Consider the following 20,631-nt stretch of genomic DNA (forward strand, 5'->3'; position numbering starts at 1 on the left):
CACACACGGCGGCCGACCAATGGCAGCGGCCCGCGCGCCGGCATCTGCCAACACGCCCTCAACCACACCCCCGACCTCCTCAACTGGGCGGGTGCTGACGTCAAAGGAACGCCTTCCCCTCCACCAATGGGAAGGAAACTCCGCCAGGGGCGGAAGGGGGCGGTAGAAGTGCCCGGGCCGAGCTCCCGTTGTGGGGAGGTGGGAACAAAGCTACAACATTTCCAATCAGATCGGGAACTGAGAGTCAGTTTGATCTTGATGGACGTGACACGTATCCAGTAGCTTCTGAGGCAGGAAGCGCTTTGTGTTGATGGACGGGAGAAGTGCCCAACGGAACTTGAGCGGGGAAATTCATGGGTGGGCCCTGCCCCTCACAGGCCTCACGCAGGCCCCACGCAGGCCCAGTGGCCCGAGACAGGCAGCGAGGTGGAGCCGTCTCTTGGCCCCATGATGGGCATCGCGGCTGTCCAATGACAGCGTGCTACGGCCGGCGAGAGGTGAGACCTCCGCCTGACGGGCAGGCTGGCTGTCGAATCAGGCTAGGCAAGAAAGGGGGCTGATTCTGGAAGCCATTACGCCAGTGTCGCAGGGTGGAGGCCGTTGAGTGGGGCTTGTTGGGTGGTTGTGGTACGCAATTTGCGTACCGTTGCCGGTTCCAAGGGGGGGAGCGGGGGAGACGGACGCCTCCGGGCCCTGAGGGGCCTCGGGCCCCCCCCGTTGTCCCCAGCCCCGGGGGTGAGCGGGCTTGGGGGGGCCCTGCCGCTCCTCGGTCCTATCCAGCCTCCCCCAAGGTCCTCTGGGCCTGACCAGGCCCCTTTAGCCTGCAAGTGTCCTCCAGTACCCCCTCCTCGGTGCCCCCCCCATGGCCATGGCGTCACCCCCAGCACCCCCAGCCAAGAAGCGGAAGATGAATTTCTCGGAGAGGGAGGTGGAGATCATCGTGGAGGAGCTGGAGCGAGGCAAGCACCTCCTCATCAACCACTTCAACGCAGGCGTGCCCCTAGCTGCCAAGGCCGCTGCCTGGCACGACATCCTGCGCCGCGTCAACGCCGTCGCCACCTGCCACCGCGAGCTGCCCGAGGTCAAGAAGAAATGGTCCGACCTCAAGACCGAGGTGCGACGTAAAGTGGCCCAAGTCCGGGCTGCTATGGAAGGGGGAAGTGAGAGCCAAAATGCCAACGGCAACGGACCGGAGAACGAAGACCCAACAGGCGCTGCAACTGCCCCGGTTATCCTCACCCCCATGCAGCAACGCATCTGCAACCTGCTGGGAGAAGCCACCATCATCAGCTTGCCGAGTGGGGACTGTAGTGCAGGTGACGGTACTGAGATACCCATCACTGCGTCAGCCACCACCGTCACCCTGACCCAGAGTGAGTGCTGCACCTGATGAAGATGCTCTGTGCTCAGTGTGGAAGGCCCTATGGGGGTCCTGACACCCACTTGTGAGGAGGCCCTGAGCCCTGTGCAGGGAAAGCCTCAGCAAAAAGAAACCCCTGCATCTCTGTAATGAAGATGCCATTCCCAGTATGTCCTCCTGCTGGAAGGGAGTGGCTGCAAGATGCACACTTGCTGAAAGGCAGCTTTGGTAGCTGGGCTTGGCCTTAAGAACAAGGGAGGCTGGTGTTCTTTGCACCCTGCAAATTCTTTGGTTCCCTGCCTCTGGGGACAAAAGCAGGGGCAGAAACATCTTGAAGGATAGTGTCCCAGTCTGCCCCGAACTGGGAGCAACTCTTCTGACAAGTGCCATTTTGGGTCTTGTCTTTGCCCTTATGTTGGTCGATTAGTGCCTTTTGGAAAGATTGTTCTGAACTGGAGGCTGAGAAATTATTTTGTCTAGACAGATAAGGCATGTCCTGTTCCTTTGGAATGTACAGCCTAGAAGGAAGCTCAAATGAGGGTGGAGTAGACTTAAAATAGGTAGTTCTGTGGATTGCTGTTCATTGTATGTTATCTCACTGAACAGGCAGTATTCCTGTGATATCCACTGAATAGTCCTGTAGATAAAAATCCACATATCACAACTACTTCTTACCCCTTTTCTGTCCTTTGTTTTCAGTTCCTGCAGAAACAACCTACCACAGTCTGGAGGATGGAGTGGTGGAGTATTGCACAACAGAAGCCCCTACCACAGTCACTGCCGAAGCCCCCCTGGAGATGATGGCACATCAGCATGAAGTGTCTGCAAAACCCCAGGAGCTGAAAAGCCGAATTGCTCTGAACTCAGCCAAGCTCCTGCAGGAGCAGCGAGTGACCAACTTGCACGTGAAGGAGATTGCCCAGCACTTGGAGCAGCAGAATGACTTGCTTCAGATGATCCGTCGTTCACAGGAGGTTCAGGCATGTGCCCAGGAGAGGCAGGCACAAGCCATGGAAGGAACGCAGGCGGCACTGAGTGCCCTCATCCAGGTTCTCCGCCCCATGATTAAGGACTTCCGTCGATTTTTGCAGAGCAATACACCCAGTCCGTCGGTCACCACTGACCCCAGCCAGACAGGGCAGCAGGATGGCATGATCCAGTGAAACAGTGACGGGATGCCTTCCTTGGAAGCAACCTGCCTGTGCTGCCAGTGGACACAAGGAATGAGGGGTGCTAGCTCTTGCCAATGTGAAATGGCTCACCTTGGGGTCTTGCTGAGCCTAACCAGCTTGCTTTCTTTGCTAATCTTATGCTAATCTGCCTTTTCAGACTCATACAGAGCCCTAGCTGGATGTGTAATAAAGCAGGAACTTAACATTTCTTTAGTTCCTCAAACAATAGATGATTTGTTAAAAAAAAAAAGACAGCTATTTTTTTATTTCTATTTGAAAACAAAAAAAAACCTCTCCTAAGTATGAGACCTCTCTCTCAAGATCTGTAGCCTTTAACTGACTCCTGACATGGACAGTCTTGTGATACCACAGTACTCTTGCTGAAAGCATTTACTGGAAACGTGGTACCGGATGTGGTAGAACCTTCCTCCTACACCAAGAGTTATGGATACTGCCTTTGCAGTCTGACATCCAGCCTGTGCAGACCAGTACAAAGCCTACACATGGTTTAAATCCCACCTACACCCCCTGAGGATATCAATGGGATTCAAATAGTGCATTCACCTCGTGGTCTGTCTGTGTGCAGTCATGAAATGTCATTATAAACTTGTCAGATGTGATGAAAATTTGATGTCTTGGTTATCAGATACTGTTCTGGAAATGTTTTGGAAGTAAGGTATCACCTGTCTCAGCACAGCTGATACATGAGAGCCTGGATGAGTTTCACTCAGGTTGGTGTAACAGGGGAAACTCCATCTCCTTCTCCTCTGCAGTCTGTCACCTCCATAATTCATCCAGCCTGCAGAGCTGCTGCCACACAGTAATTCCTAACATCTAGGAGTTTGTCAGCCACCGATTTAATTGAGTGAATTTTGGAGCATTCTTTGCTTCTACTGGTTGGTGATGGTATTTGTCCTGCACTTGTTAGGAGCTGGAAGTGAGTGCAGCTCTTCATTGTTAGTCTGTGAGCTGCCTTTGGGTCTGGGGCTCACCTTGCTACTACCTTAACCATTATACAGTGTACAACAACTGTAGCTGCTCTTCTCTTCTCTGAGATGTTCAGGCTGTGGGCTTGGTCCTCAGTGAGAAAGCTTCATTTCACAGGGTGGTGAATGTGATTCTGACAGACTTGCAGTAGCTTCTTAAAGTTTTAGATTAAAAGCTCCACTTGCACATGCATGGAGGCAAACTTAAAAAAAGAGGAAAAGAAGGGAGCATAACTTTGTTCTTACCATATCTTGCAGTGTGTCACGTTTTAACAGGCTTGTTGCTTGCCAGATACTGCTTTTTAAATGGAACTTTTTCAGAGCCGGTGTTTGCTTGCTGTTAAGTCTCTTATTTAGGGCTGAGATGTGCTGAGTGACAACTGATGAGGGAGTGAATTTGCACAATCAGATTAAGCCTTTAAACAGCCTTTTACGGGGGCATGCTGCTGGGGGACCTCTGGTTGGAGCAGCAGGTGAAGAGGCTACTGCTGCATGTCTCCAGCCTTTACTTATCTCTCATCTGTAAAGCTGACAGGGGGAGAAGGACAACTGCGGTGAGAAGGTTTCAGCCCCTGGAAGAGTCCCAACCCTTCAGCACTGACAACTGAGTCAGGGCAGCATCAGCTGCGTCTCCCCACCCTGTCCAGCATCTCGGCACATGAGTAACACTCGCCTGACTCTTCCTCTTGGACTCTGCGGAATCAAATCAATTGTTCAACTGAAATTTATTTTTAAAGTGAAAACTCTGTCATACATGTTGGTTTACCTCATTTGTGTAATGATCTTTCCCTTACAAATATGAATTTTAATAAAAAGTAAGGTTTTGGTAAAGGGGCCTCTTCAGTTCATTGATAAATTCCAGGGCAAAAGAGAGTTTGTGACAGGTTTGCAACACAGTTCTGTGAAGGGGGCAAAGCAAGCCCTGAGCAGCCACGTGTCACAGGAGCTTGTTCTCCTGTTTGTGAGTGTTGTGGCCTTGTGTTTACATAATGACAGGCTGGTTCAAATAATAACTTTTACAGCCTTCCCTTGGAGCACTAGTTACTTCCTTGGGTACGGCCAATTCCTGTACCAATCTCTTGGCTGCTCAGAAGATGCCAGAGTAGCCTGAAATGATGCATGAAGTGCCAGCCTTTGGCTTGAAAAATTGCAGTGTGCATTCTTGCAGTGACTAAGTACTCAAGCTGCGTTGCTGTATCATAGGAGTCAACATGTTGCCCTTGGAACCACCCGTTTTTCTTGTCTTTTCAGGATAAATATAGAGCTTAGTCAAGGCTGCAGCATTCAGCTGCAAGTTCTGCACACACATTTTTGTCTCATTAAAAAGATGTAGCAACATTTTAAACACAGGGTGAGCACGGGGATGAGGGGCTTGGTTGTTGCTCATGACAAAGTCATCAAGCTTAAGGAGGAAGATGGAGGAAAAAAATGTCCCTTAAAGTCCAGATTAGGAGGAAGAGGTAAACAGGGCATTTAGAGGGTGAACACAGGTTATTCAACAGGGAACAACATGAAGCAGAACAAAAGTTGAGTAACATGTATAGATGATCATCTGTGCTCCTCTCCTGTTCTCTTTTGGACCTAGAAATTAGTATTTAGCATCCAGAGTGAGAAAGAGCCTCACAGAGATGTTCTGCCACAGGGTACCTGGGAGATGAGGGCGACAGGTGGCATACTTTGTACCAGTGGAGAAGACGCTTGGTGAGGGACTCTTCGGTGGGCTAGAAGATAAACTACTCAGCAATCAGCAGCAACGGAGGAGCTGCCTGCAGCATCACTAGCTGCTTCAGCAGCAAACCCTTGCTTTTGATGTATGCATCTCAGGCACGACTTTCCAGGAGGTGGCACTGCTCAACGGGGCAAGGCACAGGCGTCCCGAGCTGCAGCACTGCAGGGCACTGCCAGGATGGGCCCAGAAATGGCTCTCGTGGTCCAGACCTTTTGTGGTCCTGCTTGCTCCCCTCACTGATTAACCTTTTCAGCACTGAAAACAGAGCGAGGAAGAAAATCAGCAGGCAGAGCCCAGCGATGAGGAACACTGGCACCCCTAGAAACACAAATCAACCCCTGGGAACACAAACCAGGTCCTTCTACTTCCCACAAACACACGCAGAGGACACTGAGGTGTTGGGAGCTCACATTGCTCTTTGGGCTGAGTTCATGCAGAGCCCAGCAGACAGGGACAAGATAAAAACCCACGTGATGTTTTTAATTCTAAGCATAAGGACAGGGTTCTGGGTTTTTTAGATCACACATACATATGTCAGGACCCCCCAAGTGCCGTAGCCACATTGCAGCTCGGGGAGCAGGTCCGTGCCAGGGGATAGAATGATTTCACTGCACACTCACCCAAACTACCCTTAGCTCCTCCTGCATGTTTTTAAAGTTTGTCAAGTCTGTTTTGGCAAAGGCTTCTAGGGCTTTTGAGGTTGCCATCTGAGAGGTCACTGTCAGCACAATCGGCACAAGTGTGGTCTGCTAAGTATGGAAATTGAAGCATTTACAAATCGTTGTGTTTCTTGGAAGCATCCAACAAGAAGTTTCACAACAAAGGTCTCAGCTTCCAGGCAGGAACAAAGCCCAAATCACCTGCAAAAAGGGCTCACCAGACCTTGAGTCCCAGCCCCACAAGGTGATTAACTCAAGGCAGAAGCCCAGCCCCAGCAGGGACAGTTTCTGTTACCTCTGCTGCCTGGGATCCCAAATTAGAGGTTGTGTCAAGTGGGAACCACAGACCTACAGCTGTTTCTGCTTCATTCAGGGTAACAGCATCATTTGTGGGGCTGCAGGGAGAAGTACAGAGCCAAGGGGAAAGCCTGTGGCCAGCCAACCTCTTGTCCAGCTGAGTGCTGAAGGTGATTCCTAAGATGGGATACAGACACAGGGTAACACTTCATAAACACAACAGGCCTCCAGGCAAAATGGGTTTCAGACTGCAGGTTTTGAAAGCAGCTCTGGTTCCATGATAGGCTTCCAGGAAAGCAGTGGAGAGTCCCAGCACACATTCCCAGGACATACTGGAGCAGACATGGAAACCAGTAAACAAAAAAAAGCCAGACAGCTGGATTTTCAGGTCTGGCCACATGTTTGGGGAAAGGAATCCACCGACTCCAGATTCCTGCACTCCCTTTTTCTCTGTGGATAACAGGATCATAAACCCACTGGGCTGGAATGTCTTTTGCACATCCAACAGGAACCCCTGCATGGCACAGAAAGAGAAACAGCTCTGGCCTTTATGATGATGAGTTTGGTTAGATATGGAACCAGTGAAAAATACAAGCAGATCAAAGCAGAGCTCACACCCTGTTATTAAATTAGGTTGAGAAGCCACAAGCTCAGAGTAGCTCCACACCTCAGGACAATCCTGTGTAATGGGGAGAAGAGACCACTCCATTCACAGGGTTTCCAGCAGCCTGCATGCTACAGATGGGGCTCATACCACTGCGGTGTCCTGTGCCCCCTACCCCATTTCAGAAGCTCCCTGGCTTGGATTTACCCTCCAGCTCTGGAAAAGGCACCCACAGCTCCCATGCAGCTGCTCAGAGCAGGTACTTTGCAGGTGCTTGGCCACCAGCAGTGTGAAGAACACCTTTATACCATAAAGCATTCTGTGATCATCTTTTCCTTTTGGATAATAAGGCTGAAAGAGGCTGGAAACTCGTTAAGGCTCTTTCAGCCTGAGGGGAGGTGGGTAACCCAGCAGAGCCATTGCTGTGTTTACATTTTTGCAGCAACTGTGTAATTTAGTTTTCAAACTTTAGTCATTTGGCTGCTAGGAGAAATGGATTAGTATGATGATGTTTTCCAGAGGAAGATGCTGATAATGTAGTTTACAGGGCCTGACAATTTGCTCATGTATCTGGAATTCCCCTGGGATAACAGATAGGATTTGATGGCCCACCAAATGCATTACAGAATCTGTCTTGCTTCACCTCTCTGTGTTTTGTCCCTTCTGAGTTTATCTTGCCTTGTTTTTGCCTGCTGCTCTATCTTGGTCCTCGAAGCAGGGAGGGAGGAGGCAAGAAAAGCCATCTCTGTTCCTGCTCACTTGCAGTCTCCAGGCAAGCAGAGTGTAGGGATCCCAGCCCTGGCCAGCGAGACACACCTCCGGCTATAGCAGAGGTGAGGCCCAGACTTAACTGCAGAGCCCAAGCTGATAAATTCTCCCAGACTGATAAGACAATGCCCTGAGCCAGCAAAAGTTGAGGAAGTGGTGTTGGCACTCGGGAGCAGCAATCAGGAAAGGCCTAGGTCAGGGAGAGCATGGGGCAGGACATGGCTGAAGTCCACAGAGCAGAGGTGAAGTTGGTACAGCATGGGTTTGAGAGGAGGAATTAACAGTTTTTGAGGCTGGGGTAAGCAGAATCAATATGCATCAGAGAACTCCATTCCCCCTTAGTGAATGGATTGGATCTAGATCAGAAAATGATACTGAGTCAGTGGGATGGTGGATGGACAGAGGTACCCTATGGCCACAACCCCTCAGTGGTGCCTCCATGGGGCTCAGGCTAGCTCACCCCTCAACCCACCACACATGGTCAGCAGAGGCACATGTTTGGAGGAGCACTATCCCCTTACAATATATGAATTTGTCTAGAAACCATTATGCAGTATAAACACAGAAAAAAATTCCACAGGGTGAATTTCAAACTAACAGATTTCATCTCTAAGTCATGAGACTGCATTTGTTAGGAAAATATACATACCCCTGAGAATCCAGCTATGGTTGCTACACTACACACTGCTCAGCAGCTCACTGGGCATCTTTCCAAATCCATTTATTTTTAACACCAGTCACATTATTCAATTAATTATAAAAACACTGAGGTTTTCAAGAGATGTTTCTGATAGAACTGCAGAGTAAATATGCGTGAGAAGAGCAAGGATTAAGATCTTTGTAAACTCTAGCATTCAAGGTTGTTGCTATAAACAAGAGAAGTCCTCCCAGGAGGTTATTTATCAAAGTGAATCATACCAGATAACACATGGCCTCCTCCCACATCACAAAGAGAGGGATCATTTGTCCCTTACCTAGTGCTGGAAGCAAGATTGCTGTGTCTTTTCAAGAGGGAACAAGTGTGAAGGGCTGGGATGGATCCTTCAGATGCTTCCAGTATTTGAGCATCTCAGCTTGACAAATACTAAATATTTGGCAGACTGAGTTCTTTCCCCATAAATGAGAAACAGAAAGCAAGAAAGCCCCACCCCATCATTAGCAGCATCTCAAGGCCTTGAAAGCACCAGTTATCCACTGATGGAATGATTCAAGCCCTACCTTTACAAGCAGCCTCCATAAACCCCGTTCTGTGGGAAGACTGGTGTCTTCTGTGCTGGTTTCACTGTTCCAGTACAAAATGTTTTCCTAGCCCAAGGTCTGTGTATCTGCTTAACCTGGTAAGCAAGAATCACAAGAATGCATTTGGCTTAATCCAGTTGTTAGCTTTAATCCAAGTATGTTGCCATATACTTTTCCTAGGTGTTTTTTATTATTGTTAAGGCTCACATCGTGGTAGAACTATTTGATAGCTCTGATATTGTCTGCATAGATGGCAAAGATTAAAGGCAAGGAGTCTGGGCAAAGATTAAAGGCAAGGAGTCTGGCAGAGAGCAAGGACTCTTAGGCTTTCATCCAGGCTTTGCCAGACATGCAAATCAGCCCTGGGAAATTTTCCTCCCATATGAGCCTCAACTTCTCTGCCACAGAGAATCTTAGGCACTTCCATGACACTAAAAACTAGGCAAATCACGTTGATGATTGCAAACTCCTTCAGGACAAGGAGAGACATTTTGTTCCGCTTGCCCTTGAAGGGTGGAATCCTGCCTAACCAGGGATCCCAGCCACAGCAGAGGACACAGCAGCAGCAGATAATAACAGGGCGCCATGTTATGAGGAGATGCATTTAACTGGTTGCCGCACCTGACACGCGTCGGGTGAGACTCCAGCTCCTGGCCCAGCCTTGCGATGCCTGCAGGTGTGTGTGGTAACAGGGCCTCCCTCCTGCTCCAGGACAACCAGTCCAAGTGCCGGTGGTCAGCTTGACCCACAGCCCGCTCTGTGGTACCCAGAGGCACAGAGCCAGGCCTGGGTGGCCACACTGCTGCATTCGAGGCAGCACTGCCTGAAGAGCAGTGCGTGACAGACCACTGGGAAGGGATGTCACTGGGAGCTGCTTGGGCAGGGAAGGCACAGGGTCCTACTGTCTACGGGCAGGGCTAAGGAGGACACATGCAGAGCCCAAATCTGTCAAAGATGCCTCTGCCATCATCTCGAGGCAGGGACTCTTTGACTAAAGGCTACAAGGGCTACGGCCTGTCACCCCCTCAGCCAGCCCTGCACACTCCGTGCTGCTCGGCCTGCCGAGGGGGCTGCGGCACATCCCGGGGCGCGGGAAGCCCGAGGGACATCCCCTGCAGCCACTTGACTGACCCTGCAGCCACACCGAGCAGACCTGCCACCACTCTCACCACTGAGCCGACACCGGAGCCACCGTAGAGACCCCTCTTCCCGCCCACCGCCTCAGCCGGGAGGCGGACCTTGCCCAAATGGACAATACCCGCCTCCAATCCCTGCGCTTTCTTGCCCGCCCCCTGCTGGAACAGCCAATCAAAGTCGTGCTGAGGTCGGCCCGCCTCCTTGCTGCTTGCCCAATCGGGCAGCGGCACTCTGGCGCTCCCCTTACCCCTCCCCGGGGAGGAAGATTACGTAGTGTGGGGTTGGTATTCCCAAAGCGCTGTGGTGGTGTTACTTTGCCTTGTGGATGTCTACGTTGTTGGCGTAGCGGCCGTAGTTGGCGTAGCGCTAGCCGCGGCGGCTGTGGCGGGGAGCAACGGTGGCTTTGGCGGCCGTGCGAGGCGAGGGTAAACGGGGCGAGCAGGGCCGGGCAGGGACCTGGCCGGAACCGAGCCGCAGGTCGGTGGAGAAGGCGGGAAACGGGGCTGAGACCTCTCGTGACTGGGGGGCCGGGAAAGGGAGCTGAGACCTGGCCGCAGCTCGATGTGCGATTTGTGGGGCCAGAGCTGGGCTTCGGGCCGGTCACGGCCCCGTACGTGGCCCCTGGTGCTGGGAGAGGGGCTGAGACCCGGCTACAGTTCACTGTGTGATTCGCAGGGCCGGGAGGCAGGCTGAGACCGGGCCACCGTTCCGTGCATGGCTCAGAAAGCGAGCTGAGACCTGAGCACAGCTTAATGCATGGCTCAGGGATGCCAGCGGATGGGCTGCGAGCTCTCTGCAGCCTAGTGCGTGGCTGGCGGGGTCGGGGATGGGCTGAGACCTGTCCGCATCTTAGTGCCCAGTCCGCGATGCTTTTGCGGAGGTGCCCAGCGGGCAGAGCCGGCTGCGTTCGCTGCCGCCCGAGCGGGAGAGGGTCTGCAACCGCGCACCCCTGAGCAGCAGCAACTTTGCCTGCGCTGGTTCGCAGTCATTAGTTCCGAGTATCGGCGAGGATTGTTGACTGCTTGGTGTTGATAACCTCGTCCCTTTTAGATGCTAATCAGCTCTTGCCTCTCTGCCTTTGGTTTTGTGTAAACGTGTAATGAAACGACCGCCTCCAGCCCCAAAACTGCAGGGCACGGCTTGGTGTGGACGTGGTGCTGGGGAGGGCAGCGTACTCTCTGGGCCTGGTTTTTGGATCAGCCAGATGACCTGATTCGGTTGTTATGCTGTGTAATCTGGAGCAGACTGCTTGCTTTTCCTCTGCGCTGTTTTATCCGTTTATAAGATACAGGTGCTAATGCTTAGGGCTGGTAGGAAATACAGAAAGGAAACAGCCTTCTGCATTTCTTGAGATGGCTTTTGCTTTCTCTTGTTAGACTGAGCTTTCTCTGTAAACTGCATCTGAAAATGATGGGTGAAAATAGACAAGATTTTTATTATTTGCTTTGCAAAACAGGAATTATGAGGAGGGTGATAACAGTGAAGCTTGCTCCAGGCAAAAAGGGGGAAGAGGATGTTTGGTGCAGGCTAATTGGGGCCATACCTCTTAAGATTGGTATGAGTCTGGACTAAACATTACCCATCCAAACAGGTTTTAGAGGAGGAGGAGGAGCCCAAGGCTGGCTGGGACTAATTTATTCATTTCCTTCCCAAAGGCTGACCTGAAGACCTGTACCAAGGAGTTGCACAAGAGGAGAGGATAGAAACTGGAAGCTTTATGAATGTGCTGCCTACAGACTTAAGCCTTCTTCAGAGACTCAGAATGACTTCCCACAAGAGATGCTTTCAGGAGGGGTTGTGCTGAAGTCAGAGCACTGCACCCTCAAACAGGGACAGCTCCGGCTGGTCTGGAGCTGAGACTAACTTCTCTCCCTTGCTTTTCTCTTGGAGATGTTGCAGAGATTTAATCTGACCTTTTCCTCCTCACCTGAAGCCTGCCGTGGCAATGATCCCACAGCCAGATCCGACCACCAAAGAGAAGAGAGTTGTGTGTTTGAAGCTGGGCCGTTGTTGTAACTGAACTGGAATTCAATCCCTGCTTGTGCTCCTGGAACGAGTGCCGTTCCTCTGCTTGCGTGTGTGTGTTTTGAGCTGCTCCTCCCTGATCTTGTTTGGAATTCCTGGCCTTTCCACGCTGAATTTGCCCATGGCTTTCCTGATGAAGAAGAAGAAATTCAAGTTTCAGACGAGTTTCACTCTTGAAGAGCTGACTGCTGTCCCCTTTGTGAATGGGGTTCTGTTCTGCAAAATTAGGCTGCTAGATGGAGGAGACTTTGCAAGCTTATCTACCAGGTAAGAAGCTGCTTGCAGACTTGCTTCCTGGCTATGTTTCTTTCCCTGGTTATTCTTCACTTGAGCAGTTTAGCATATGGCCACCACTTGCCTGCCCTTTGATGGGATTTTAATAGTCCTGTTGTAGGGCCCCACTTGCCACATCATTTTGTGGAGCGGGGGAAGAACAGAGCTAGAGAGCTCTGAGCCTGGGTGGTGTTGGCTGATCAGAGCCGGACTGAACGTTTCAGAGATTTTAGGAGGGAGTGGGAGGTCTCTTCCCTGGAGGGGGCTGGGGTTTATGGATGAAATCCTTTTATGTTTGGTTGGGATTATTTTCCCTGCCTTGCCCAAGTTCTCACATTATTTCAGACCCTATGCTATATTCCTTTCATGCTGACATGAAATTGAACTCGGTAGAAAACTTTATCCAGGCAAACCAACCTTTCCCAACTTTGCTTGAGAATGACTGTTCTTGGTAGGAGTGGAAGTAGCTTGCTTTGCATTGCCAGGGAAAGCTGCTGCTTGGAGTCAAAGCTGTCGGTGTTAAAGGCACAGTTTATCTCCTCGAACTGATCCCGTTGCATTTCCACGTTTACAGCTGCAATGTTTGCTTTTCCTGTGTGTTCATTCTGCCGCACATGTTATAAAGTTGTTCATCCATCATGTATTGGCGTTTCTCTGATTCCTTCAGGCAGGTCTGTCCCCATTCCTCTTACTAATTGCTAATAAAAACTTGCTTTGTTTCCAGCTATGCACATAGATTATCACCAGCACTATGCAAAGCAAATTCCTTAACAGCCCGGACTTGCTTGCTTTCTGCCTCAAGATGGGAAGGAAGCCTTCAGTGGCTTTCAAGACTTGTTTTTTTAGCTTTGCTGAGTGACTGATCAGTTTTAAAGATACGGGATTAGTTTGTGCTAGCCTTTAACTGCTTTATCCCAGAGCTAAAGCCTAGTTTGGTCTGGTTTTCCTCTTTGTGGTGCTGCACATTGAGCTTTCTCATTTCAGGGAGGCAGATTTTACTGGGCAAGTGTAAAACATTCCTGTCTTGCAAACAGAAGTGGCAGAGCATTGCTCAAAGCTTGGTTTTTCTTCCAGAGGCATGGTGCAACCTCTGAAGCCTATAGAAGCCGTGGGCGTGGAACACCTCAAAATGGTCTTTGAATTAATTTTTCTTTTGAAGAAATCTATCAAAAGAGCTTTTCCTTACCGTGCTCTCCCCTGAGGCTAGGTCCTTGGGTTTGGTGGAAGCAGCTTATCTAAGGAATTCAAATACTATGTGAACTTGGAGAGAAATTAACCCTTTTGCTTCCTGGAGCGGTAATAAAATGAATGGGAGGGTGTCTCAGAAAATGCCTGTGCTGTGAAATGTCCATCTCCCTCCCTCTCTCTTTCTCCCCCTCTCTCTCTCTCCTTGTCGTCCCTGAAAGCAGCTTCAAGGAGCCTGGCTGGGGTTTGCTGCTGCCAGCCCGTTGGGGTTGTGCTGGGCTGTTTGCTGAGCTGGCAGGGGTTCAGCAGTGCGCTCAGCACGGTGTGCTGCAGATGTGTTCCAGCAGTGCAATCATCTGTAATTTAAACCAAACACACACACTGCTTTCAACCAGCTTGATTGCTCCTAAACGAGCAGAGGGGAAGTTGGCTTTTGGGTTTGCCGCCTTTCCCCTAACCTGTCTGTGCTCTAACTGAAAGCACATGGAGACCTGTTCCTGCTTGAAAAGTTACAAGTCTCAGTGGTTTTGAGTCATTTGACCTTTCCCAAATATTTTCCACTGTTGCAGTTAGAGAAACTTCAGGAGGGATGAATTGCCAAGAACGGTGAGGAGAAGAATTACTGAGTGGAGAGGATCCCAAGATCATGCTCTGTATTCCTCTAGCCATTTCCATGATTCTCTTTGGATCTGGGGAAAGATTAAAGGAAAGCAGATGCTGTGTCCATGTTGTAAGTCTGCATGTTATTTAGGATCTGTGATTGTTCTCTGAACTCAACCACTTCCAAGGATGCTCGTGTTGTAGTGTCCATCAGGTCATCTTGTGTGAGCTGCTTGCATAAAAAAGTCTGGTGTTTGCTCTGCAATCGATCTGGGCTGCTTCTGCAGTCTGTGGCAGTAGGAATTGTGCAGCTATGATCCAGCAGACCAGTAGCTCTTTCTGCCTGTGAGTTTTCAGAGAACTGATAGGAACAAGAACTGATACCAGCAAGGTGTCCCATGTCATTTGGAGTCTGTAAACAAGGTGAAAAGTAAGTAGAGGAACCCTTCATAAGACACACTAAATCAGCTTTCCTTTTTTCTCAAGTGACCGGTGATTTGGAAAGAAGTGTTGTCTGAGAACACAGGAATCCCCAGAGACACGTTTTTCTGTCAGGTTATTTACAGTAGACTTAGTTGACAGCTTGTGCAGGTCTGTGGCGAGCTGTGGGGATGTGATCTATCCAATGAGTTGATAGGTGGAACCACATTAACTTGACCTGTGAGCAGAGTAGAGAGGGAGGGCAGAGCAGATCAGGGCTGTGCTGTTGGCTCCCGTCAGCCTGTCCTGGTCACAAGTCCGTTTCCAAATGGGTTGAAGGTACCAGCTGCAGCCTGGTGCTATGGGTCCAGTGGGGCACAGCCCAAGCTGGGGCTTCCAGGTTGTGAGCTGCTCACACCTCCTCTGCCCAGGCTGGAGGGGAACGTGTCTAAAGGCTTAACACTCTTGGGAGTTCAAGGCACTCTGGGAGGGTTCAGAACCCATCAGCATATTCAGCTTTGGGGATCTGCCCCTCTTGGGTTGTTTGGTTTGGTTTGGTTCGTCCTTGCAGAAGGGTACCCGTTTTCCACACTTGCTGTGCTCAGGACTTGCTTTAAAACATGGGTTTATGTTAGTGACTAAAGTTGCAGCTGCAAATACCCCTTTGCTGGTCCCTTCCCCTCCCTTTGTAAAGTCTCCTTACACTCTGGTGGGGCTTCTGAGGATAAGACTCACCCGTTTCAGTTTACAGTGCTCTGTCTGAAAAGCAGCTATTGTCTGTGAGCTTATCACCCTGCCACTGGATTACAGAAGTTGGTCTTCTGAGAATGCCTCTGAGCCAGGTGTAAGCCAGGCAGGTGCTCTATTTCCCCACGGAGAAGTGCTGATGTATTCCTTGAATAGCATTAATCCAGATCCTGAAATAGCACAACCACCAGCGAATTCGCTTGCCTCCCAAGTAGCTTCAAAAATAGCAGGCAGAGAGCAGCAGGGATGTATTCATGGCAACCGTTTTTGTGAAGCAGATGGGCTGCTGCATTTTGTACCAGTTTGAAGCTTTTTTTGGGGTGTGTGTCTTTGTTCCTAGAGAGATGATACGATAAGCTCATGGAGAGGTTTCAGATCTGTTGATTGTCGCAGGCAGGAGCCTGGGTGCCCAAATGAGTGCCTAAAGCTACAGACTGGTGTAGTGTGTACATGTCCATCTTTGGGTACCATAGAAGAGATTAAATTGATTAATTGTAGCCCTCACCACCCCCCCCTCCACCTCCCCTCCTTACAGTGTCAGTTAATGTTGAGTGATAGCCAGCTGCTCTTTACCTCACTGCTGATTGATTTCTGGCTGTGTGCTGTCAGCGAGCGTTGCTGGTGCATGATGGTGAAGGAAGTGAAAAGCCAGGTGTTATCCACAGACTCCTGACACTTCATCCTACATTGTTGGATGTTAGCTTGCCAAGTTGTTCTGTTACCATGCCAAGCTTCACTCAGGTATTTCTGGATGTGAAGGAAGGGATTGTACTCTGAAAGCCCATGGCTGGCTCTAGGGAAGAGGCTGTTTTGCATGAGTTGAACAGCGACTTTGAGGGCATTTCTCACCTTCCTCATTGCCTTCTGAAGACACCTCAGACTGTATTTCCTTTGGGACTGTGCTTTTTCAAACACATGCAGCATTAGAGCTTGGTTTTCTGATTCTGGGCCTCATGTGCCAGTTTGAGCCAAGGAACACAGTTTCTCTGCTGCAGCCCCGTAGCTCTTTGCACGCAGGCTTGATCTGGGAAGAGCTGACCCTGTTAGGGTGGTCCTGCCTCAAAGTATTTTGGTGCCATAAGCCTGGACTGAGAATGTTCTTAGCCTTGCAATTTATAACTGAGTAAGTGTGAAAGGCCATTTCCTGTACAGCATGCTTTGTTCAGTTCGGTTTTGGTGTAAAGCTGTATCCAGAAAGCCAAAGGAAATGCTGATATTTGGGAGGCACTTCATCCTGATAGCTCCCTGTGGACTGAGGTCAGCTTTTGTTTAAGCGTGGCTTTGTCATCCTTGTGGAGGTACAGACCTGAAGCTACTTGCCTACCTCTCAGTGGAGTACACAACTTTTTCATTTCTGTAGGACATAAAGGAGGAGAAGTGTTGCTCTGCTAACACTGGGCTAGTGTTCTGGATTCAGAAGCTTTGTGAAGGGAGGGACAAGTCATGCCACCTTTGAAATGCAGCTCTCTGAGAGCTAGAAACCAGCTAATTCACTGTCTTTGTGTAATTAGTCCATGTGCCTGATGTTACAGCATGCTTGAGGGAACGACATTCAACAGTTTGGCTCTTCCAGAGTGGAAAATCGTTAACTGTTTGGTTCATCAGAGATTCAGCCCAGTAGAGATCTAAATCTTCAGCACTGTCTGCCGTGAAACAAAGGTTAGGTAACAAAATAGCCTATTCTAGAGTCAGTGTCCCCAAGAGGGAAGAAAAACAGCTATAGTGGAAGTAGAAGCTTGCTGACTGAGTTCTTGGCTGGTGTGGGATTGCCATGATATAGTAGCGAAAGAAACTTTGGTTGTGGCTCTAAACCACTCTCCTAGTTCCATATTTTAGGACAAAGTATGCTCAGCTTTGCCCTCTGCCAGAGCTCTTGGTGTGATCATGTATTTTAAGAGTGCTTTTGTTGCAGACACTTCTGAAGATGTAAACCTTCTCTATGTATAGATACATTTCTAATACATGGATCAGGAGATTGAGTTTTAATGCTCCAGAGCAGCTTCACATGCCAACATGACTCTCCTGGCTGCAGCCTCAGGAGTGGGCTGAGGGTGTTAGCGGAGGAGGCATTTGATTGCAGCCTGCAGAAATGATTCTCAGTAAAACATAACCTAGTTCAAGATAATGTTAAGGCACAGTACCTGCACTGATTGTGTTCTTAAATATAGGGAAACTAGGCCGCAAAGATGAGAAGAAGGGGTTTCATTCCAGCACTGTAGCTAAATGTAGGTGAAAGTTGTGGGAGCAGGTGGTGTGGATGAGGTTTAGCCTCTGACAAGGGGGACGGACAAAGTGCAAAAGCGATAGACTGCTGCAAGGTCCCTGGAACAACCAGTCTTAAGCTGCACATTTGCAGAGTATTTCTGTCACCTTTTCTGGGCTCTGGCTGGTACACCTGCAGGCTCCTCACCACACAGGCTTTAGGGTGGGTTGATTTGCTTCGTGCCAGACTTGCCTCTTCCTGTCACTGGTCACCGCACTGCAGCCTGTCACAAGACAAGCAGAATTGTTAAAACTTTCCTGCCACAGGGGCTGTATCCTGTTGAGTAAAGAACAGTCTCTGTTCATGATGTGCCTCCTGTTCTGACTGCTGTTGCTCAGGCAGGGGCTGCTTTGTTGCCCAGAGAAGCTGTAATCTAAAGCGCTGTAAGCGATACGCTGTGTGTACAGCATCAGTAAATATGTTCGGATACAGCTGGCTTTCAAACTTCCCCAGAGTCACTGATTCTGAACTGGCATTGCTTTGACAACTAACTCGTAGCAGCAGCCTTATCTGTGTGGTTTCAGCAGCCCTTAGCTCAAAAAATTACTCATTGGAAATTAATGTTCTGCTTAGAGACTGGGGCCCTGTGGCCTGCTTGCTTTGCAGGGTGGCAATGCCATCAGCTCTGATGAAGGGCAAGGGGAGGTAGGAAAGGGTGGCTCCCACCCTTTAAGACATGTATTTATTTCTGAAATACAGAGGAAAATCTAAATGGCTTCCAGTCTGTTTATTCTTTGTGCTCTTGAGCTGCCATCAGTATTGACTCTAGCTTTGTAGCTGTATTTCTGAGGAATTCTTGCATGCCTTTGGCAGCCTGTGGCCTCGCTGCAAGGCAGTTGGTATTTTAATAGGCCATAAGTTGCCAATGGCAAGTTGTTCTGGTACCAGTTCCTAGATAAATGAGGTAGGTACAGATTTATTTCTTCTTATTATTTTATTGCAGGAAGCTGCATCTGGTAGTATTTCAGGAAAGAACCTGGTGTCTCCCTCCCTCACTTCAGGGCAAGTCAGTAAGCTCACAAGCCTGGTGGAGCTGGGCGGTGAGCTCATCGCACGGCATCCACCTGTGCTGGGCTCCACAAGGCCTCATCCGTGCGAGGACAGGCGGATGTGGCTCTGTGTGCAGCCTCCCTCTTTCAAACAGGATGTGCTCTGCATCCTCTGTAAGCTGCTGGCTCTGCACTGGGCTCACAGCCTGCTCTGAAATGGGTCAGGAATTATCTTATAGTTGTGGCTCATTAGATAATAAACCAGAAGCCTTTAGGAGTGCCCTGAACCAACGTTTGGATCTGCTTGTTTCTTCTGTAACGGCCTGTGACCTCGTATCAGTAATCCTTGCTGTACAGGTGTTATTTCAGGTGGCTGAATGTGTTGCCCTACCCCAGTACCAGCTGCTTACCCTGCAGGATGAGAGGCTTGTTTTTTGCCTTGCAGTTTATTCATAGTATGCCTTTGTGCCCATGCTGGGAGACACGATGCACACTACCATCGTAATCCTGACTTGGCATCATGAGCTCTCTTGGTACCATACAGTGGGACTCAGCATCTCATTTTAGTGCCTGGATTTGAAGGCACTTCCCACTAGACAAACAGTTGTGCCTGTGTTCACTACATGAACAGCCTCCTTGTTTGGTGTATTTTTAATCTGATGAGCAAGAAAAGGAATTGTTCTGCGGGGTTCAAAATCGCTGATCTTCATGGATCTCATTTCCGCGTGCTTCTCGTGGGTCTCCCGTGGAGCTCAGTTGATAACGCTGAGGAAAAGAGCGAGGAAATGGGACAGGGTTCTGGGCATGAGGAAGAAGATGAAGAGGAAGCACATGGAGAGTATAGCATCAGGAGGAGGCAAGTGTGGAAGAGACAGGATGTTCTAGATAAGCAATAGCAGTACAGTCTCTGTAACGGTCGCTTTCCCTGCGGATGGAAAGTAGCTGAGCTGGCAGGAGGGCAGGATTGTGCCTTTCCTTTGGCTGAATTTGTCATAGTCCATTGGTGAGAGGAGGCCTTGAAGGAGGTCCTGTGTTTCAGTAGGAGTTGCAACTGAGGCTAAAATTAGTTTTACTGCTGTATTCTAAATAAGAAATGAGCCTTGTCTGTTCAGCCTGAAAGCACTGAGGATGCTTACATGGGAGGAAGGAAAAGAGTACATGGATTTACTGTCTTGGAACGGCTAGAAAGCTGCAGCACTAATTAGCAATGCAGCTGAGAGACCTACAGAGACTGTCACCCCTGCATGTAGTTGGTAACTAGCCCAAAATGTGCTCTGAAATAAACAACTAAATCTGGAAAACTTTCTTTGGGGGCTGCAGCTTCCTAGAGTGGTGTTTCTGCCTCGGAGAGGCAAGTCCCTTCCTCTGCCATTCAGTGTACCAAAAGTGGAAAACAAAATTAGGGTCCTGTTTAGTGCCTTTCAGTAATTACCAAGCATTATGCTCCAGTCTGGCTTTGCAGTGGAGAAGCAGATCAAGGAACCTCTAATAGGAAACCACGTGAAAGGCCCTCAGGATCTCAATTTGGGGCAGTCAAACACTTCCATTTTGCTTCCAGAATAAAATTTAGTATTAAATGACTGCGGTAAGATGTTTCACTAATGGGTATTGGGTTAATGATCAACAGACTCCCTCAGCAGCTGCCACATGAGACTGGTCAGCACATGCCTACCTGTGCTCCTGCCTGCTGCTGGAGTTTCTATTCCTCCTGAAAGGAAGTTTGAGAGCACGAGGAGTACAAAATGGGGAGAACAGCGCGAACCCTGCTGAAGGTTCCCAGTTGTCGTGTTCTCTGTACAGTCACTTCTGGTTCCAGTCCTTAAGGGAACTGCTCATCAAAATGAAAATGCAAATGGCCTGGATGGGGGGAAGGAAAGGCTTGTCTGGAAAAGCCTCAAGCTTTGACACTATTTTTCTCCCTGGGCTCGTATCAGACTCTTTCAGGCTTTATCCATGCTTGAAAGAGCAAAGGTGAAGCTGGGTGGGGTATGGTGGTATGCAGTGGATATTTGTTCACAGGTGTATAGGATGAGGAGAGGGTTGCCAGCTTGGCTACATTTTCATTGTGCTTTTTCTGTTTCTGCTGCTAGTTCCTGTTCTTCCCATCATTGCCTAGGATCTGCCTGCATGTCACAGAATATGAGGGAGGAATGTAAGATACTTATAATTCAGCAATTA

The 20,631-nt window shown here is 49.4% G+C and overlaps 2 protein-coding genes and 1 long non-coding RNA gene across 4 annotated transcripts in view; 2 read left to right on the top strand and 1 right to left on the bottom strand.

Annotated features, from left to right (window-relative positions):
- The first annotated feature begins 183 nt into the window (after positions 1 to 183).
- Positions 184 to 4,357, top strand: NAIF1 (nuclear apoptosis inducing factor 1). Its single transcript, XM_068155658.1, has 2 exons — positions 184 to 1,373; positions 2,060 to 4,357. Exons 1-2 carry the CDS (start codon positions 863 to 865, stop codon positions 2,521 to 2,523), a joined length of 975 nt encoding a protein of 324 aa, XP_068011759.1. The 5' UTR covers positions 184 to 862; the 3' UTR covers positions 2,524 to 4,357.
- Positions 4,358 to 4,445: 88 nt separating this feature from the next.
- LOC137449808 (uncharacterized) lies at positions 4,446 to 10,027 on the bottom strand. 2 transcript variants are annotated; one of them, XR_010989497.1, is made up of 3 exons: positions 9,984 to 10,027; positions 8,794 to 8,909; positions 4,446 to 5,502 (listed from the first exon to the last, which is right to left on the bottom strand). It is a non-coding gene; the product is annotated as an uncharacterized lncRNA (long non-coding RNA). The 2 variants fall into 2 exon arrangements; XR_010989498.1 differs by lacking the exon at positions 9,984 to 10,027 and adding an exon at positions 9,436 to 9,517.
- A 205-nt stretch (positions 10,028 to 10,232) lies between these two features.
- The window catches only part of EEIG1 (estrogen-induced osteoclastogenesis regulator 1), a 39,981-nt gene continuing 29,582 nt past the window's right edge, over positions 10,233 to 20,631 (top strand). The window contains exons 1-2 of the mRNA XM_068155659.1: positions 10,233 to 10,428; positions 11,607 to 12,243. Of these exons, the coding sequence (XP_068011760.1) occupies positions 12,098 to 12,243 (146 nt within the window). The 5' untranslated portion in view covers positions 10,233 to 10,428; positions 11,607 to 12,097. The remainder of the gene's footprint in view (positions 10,429 to 11,606; positions 12,244 to 20,631) is intronic.

This window comes from Melanerpes formicivorus, unplaced genomic scaffold (assembly GCF_026170545.1).
Source record: "Melanerpes formicivorus ecotype bairdi unplaced genomic scaffold, bMelFor1.0.p_v2 SCAF_33, whole genome shotgun sequence".
NCBI lineage: Eukaryota > Metazoa > Chordata > Aves > Piciformes > Picidae > Melanerpes > Melanerpes formicivorus.

Excerpts from the sequence above, each read along its gene's own strand:
- NAIF1 (XM_068155658.1), top strand. The coding sequence starts at position 863 with ATGGCCATGGCGTCACCCCCAGCACCCCCAGCCAAGAAGCGGAAGATG. Across the intron at positions 1,374-2,059 it reads CACCGTCACCCTGACCCAGA|TTCCTGCAGAAACAACCTAC; the intron begins GTGAGTGCTGCA and ends CTTTGTTTTCAG.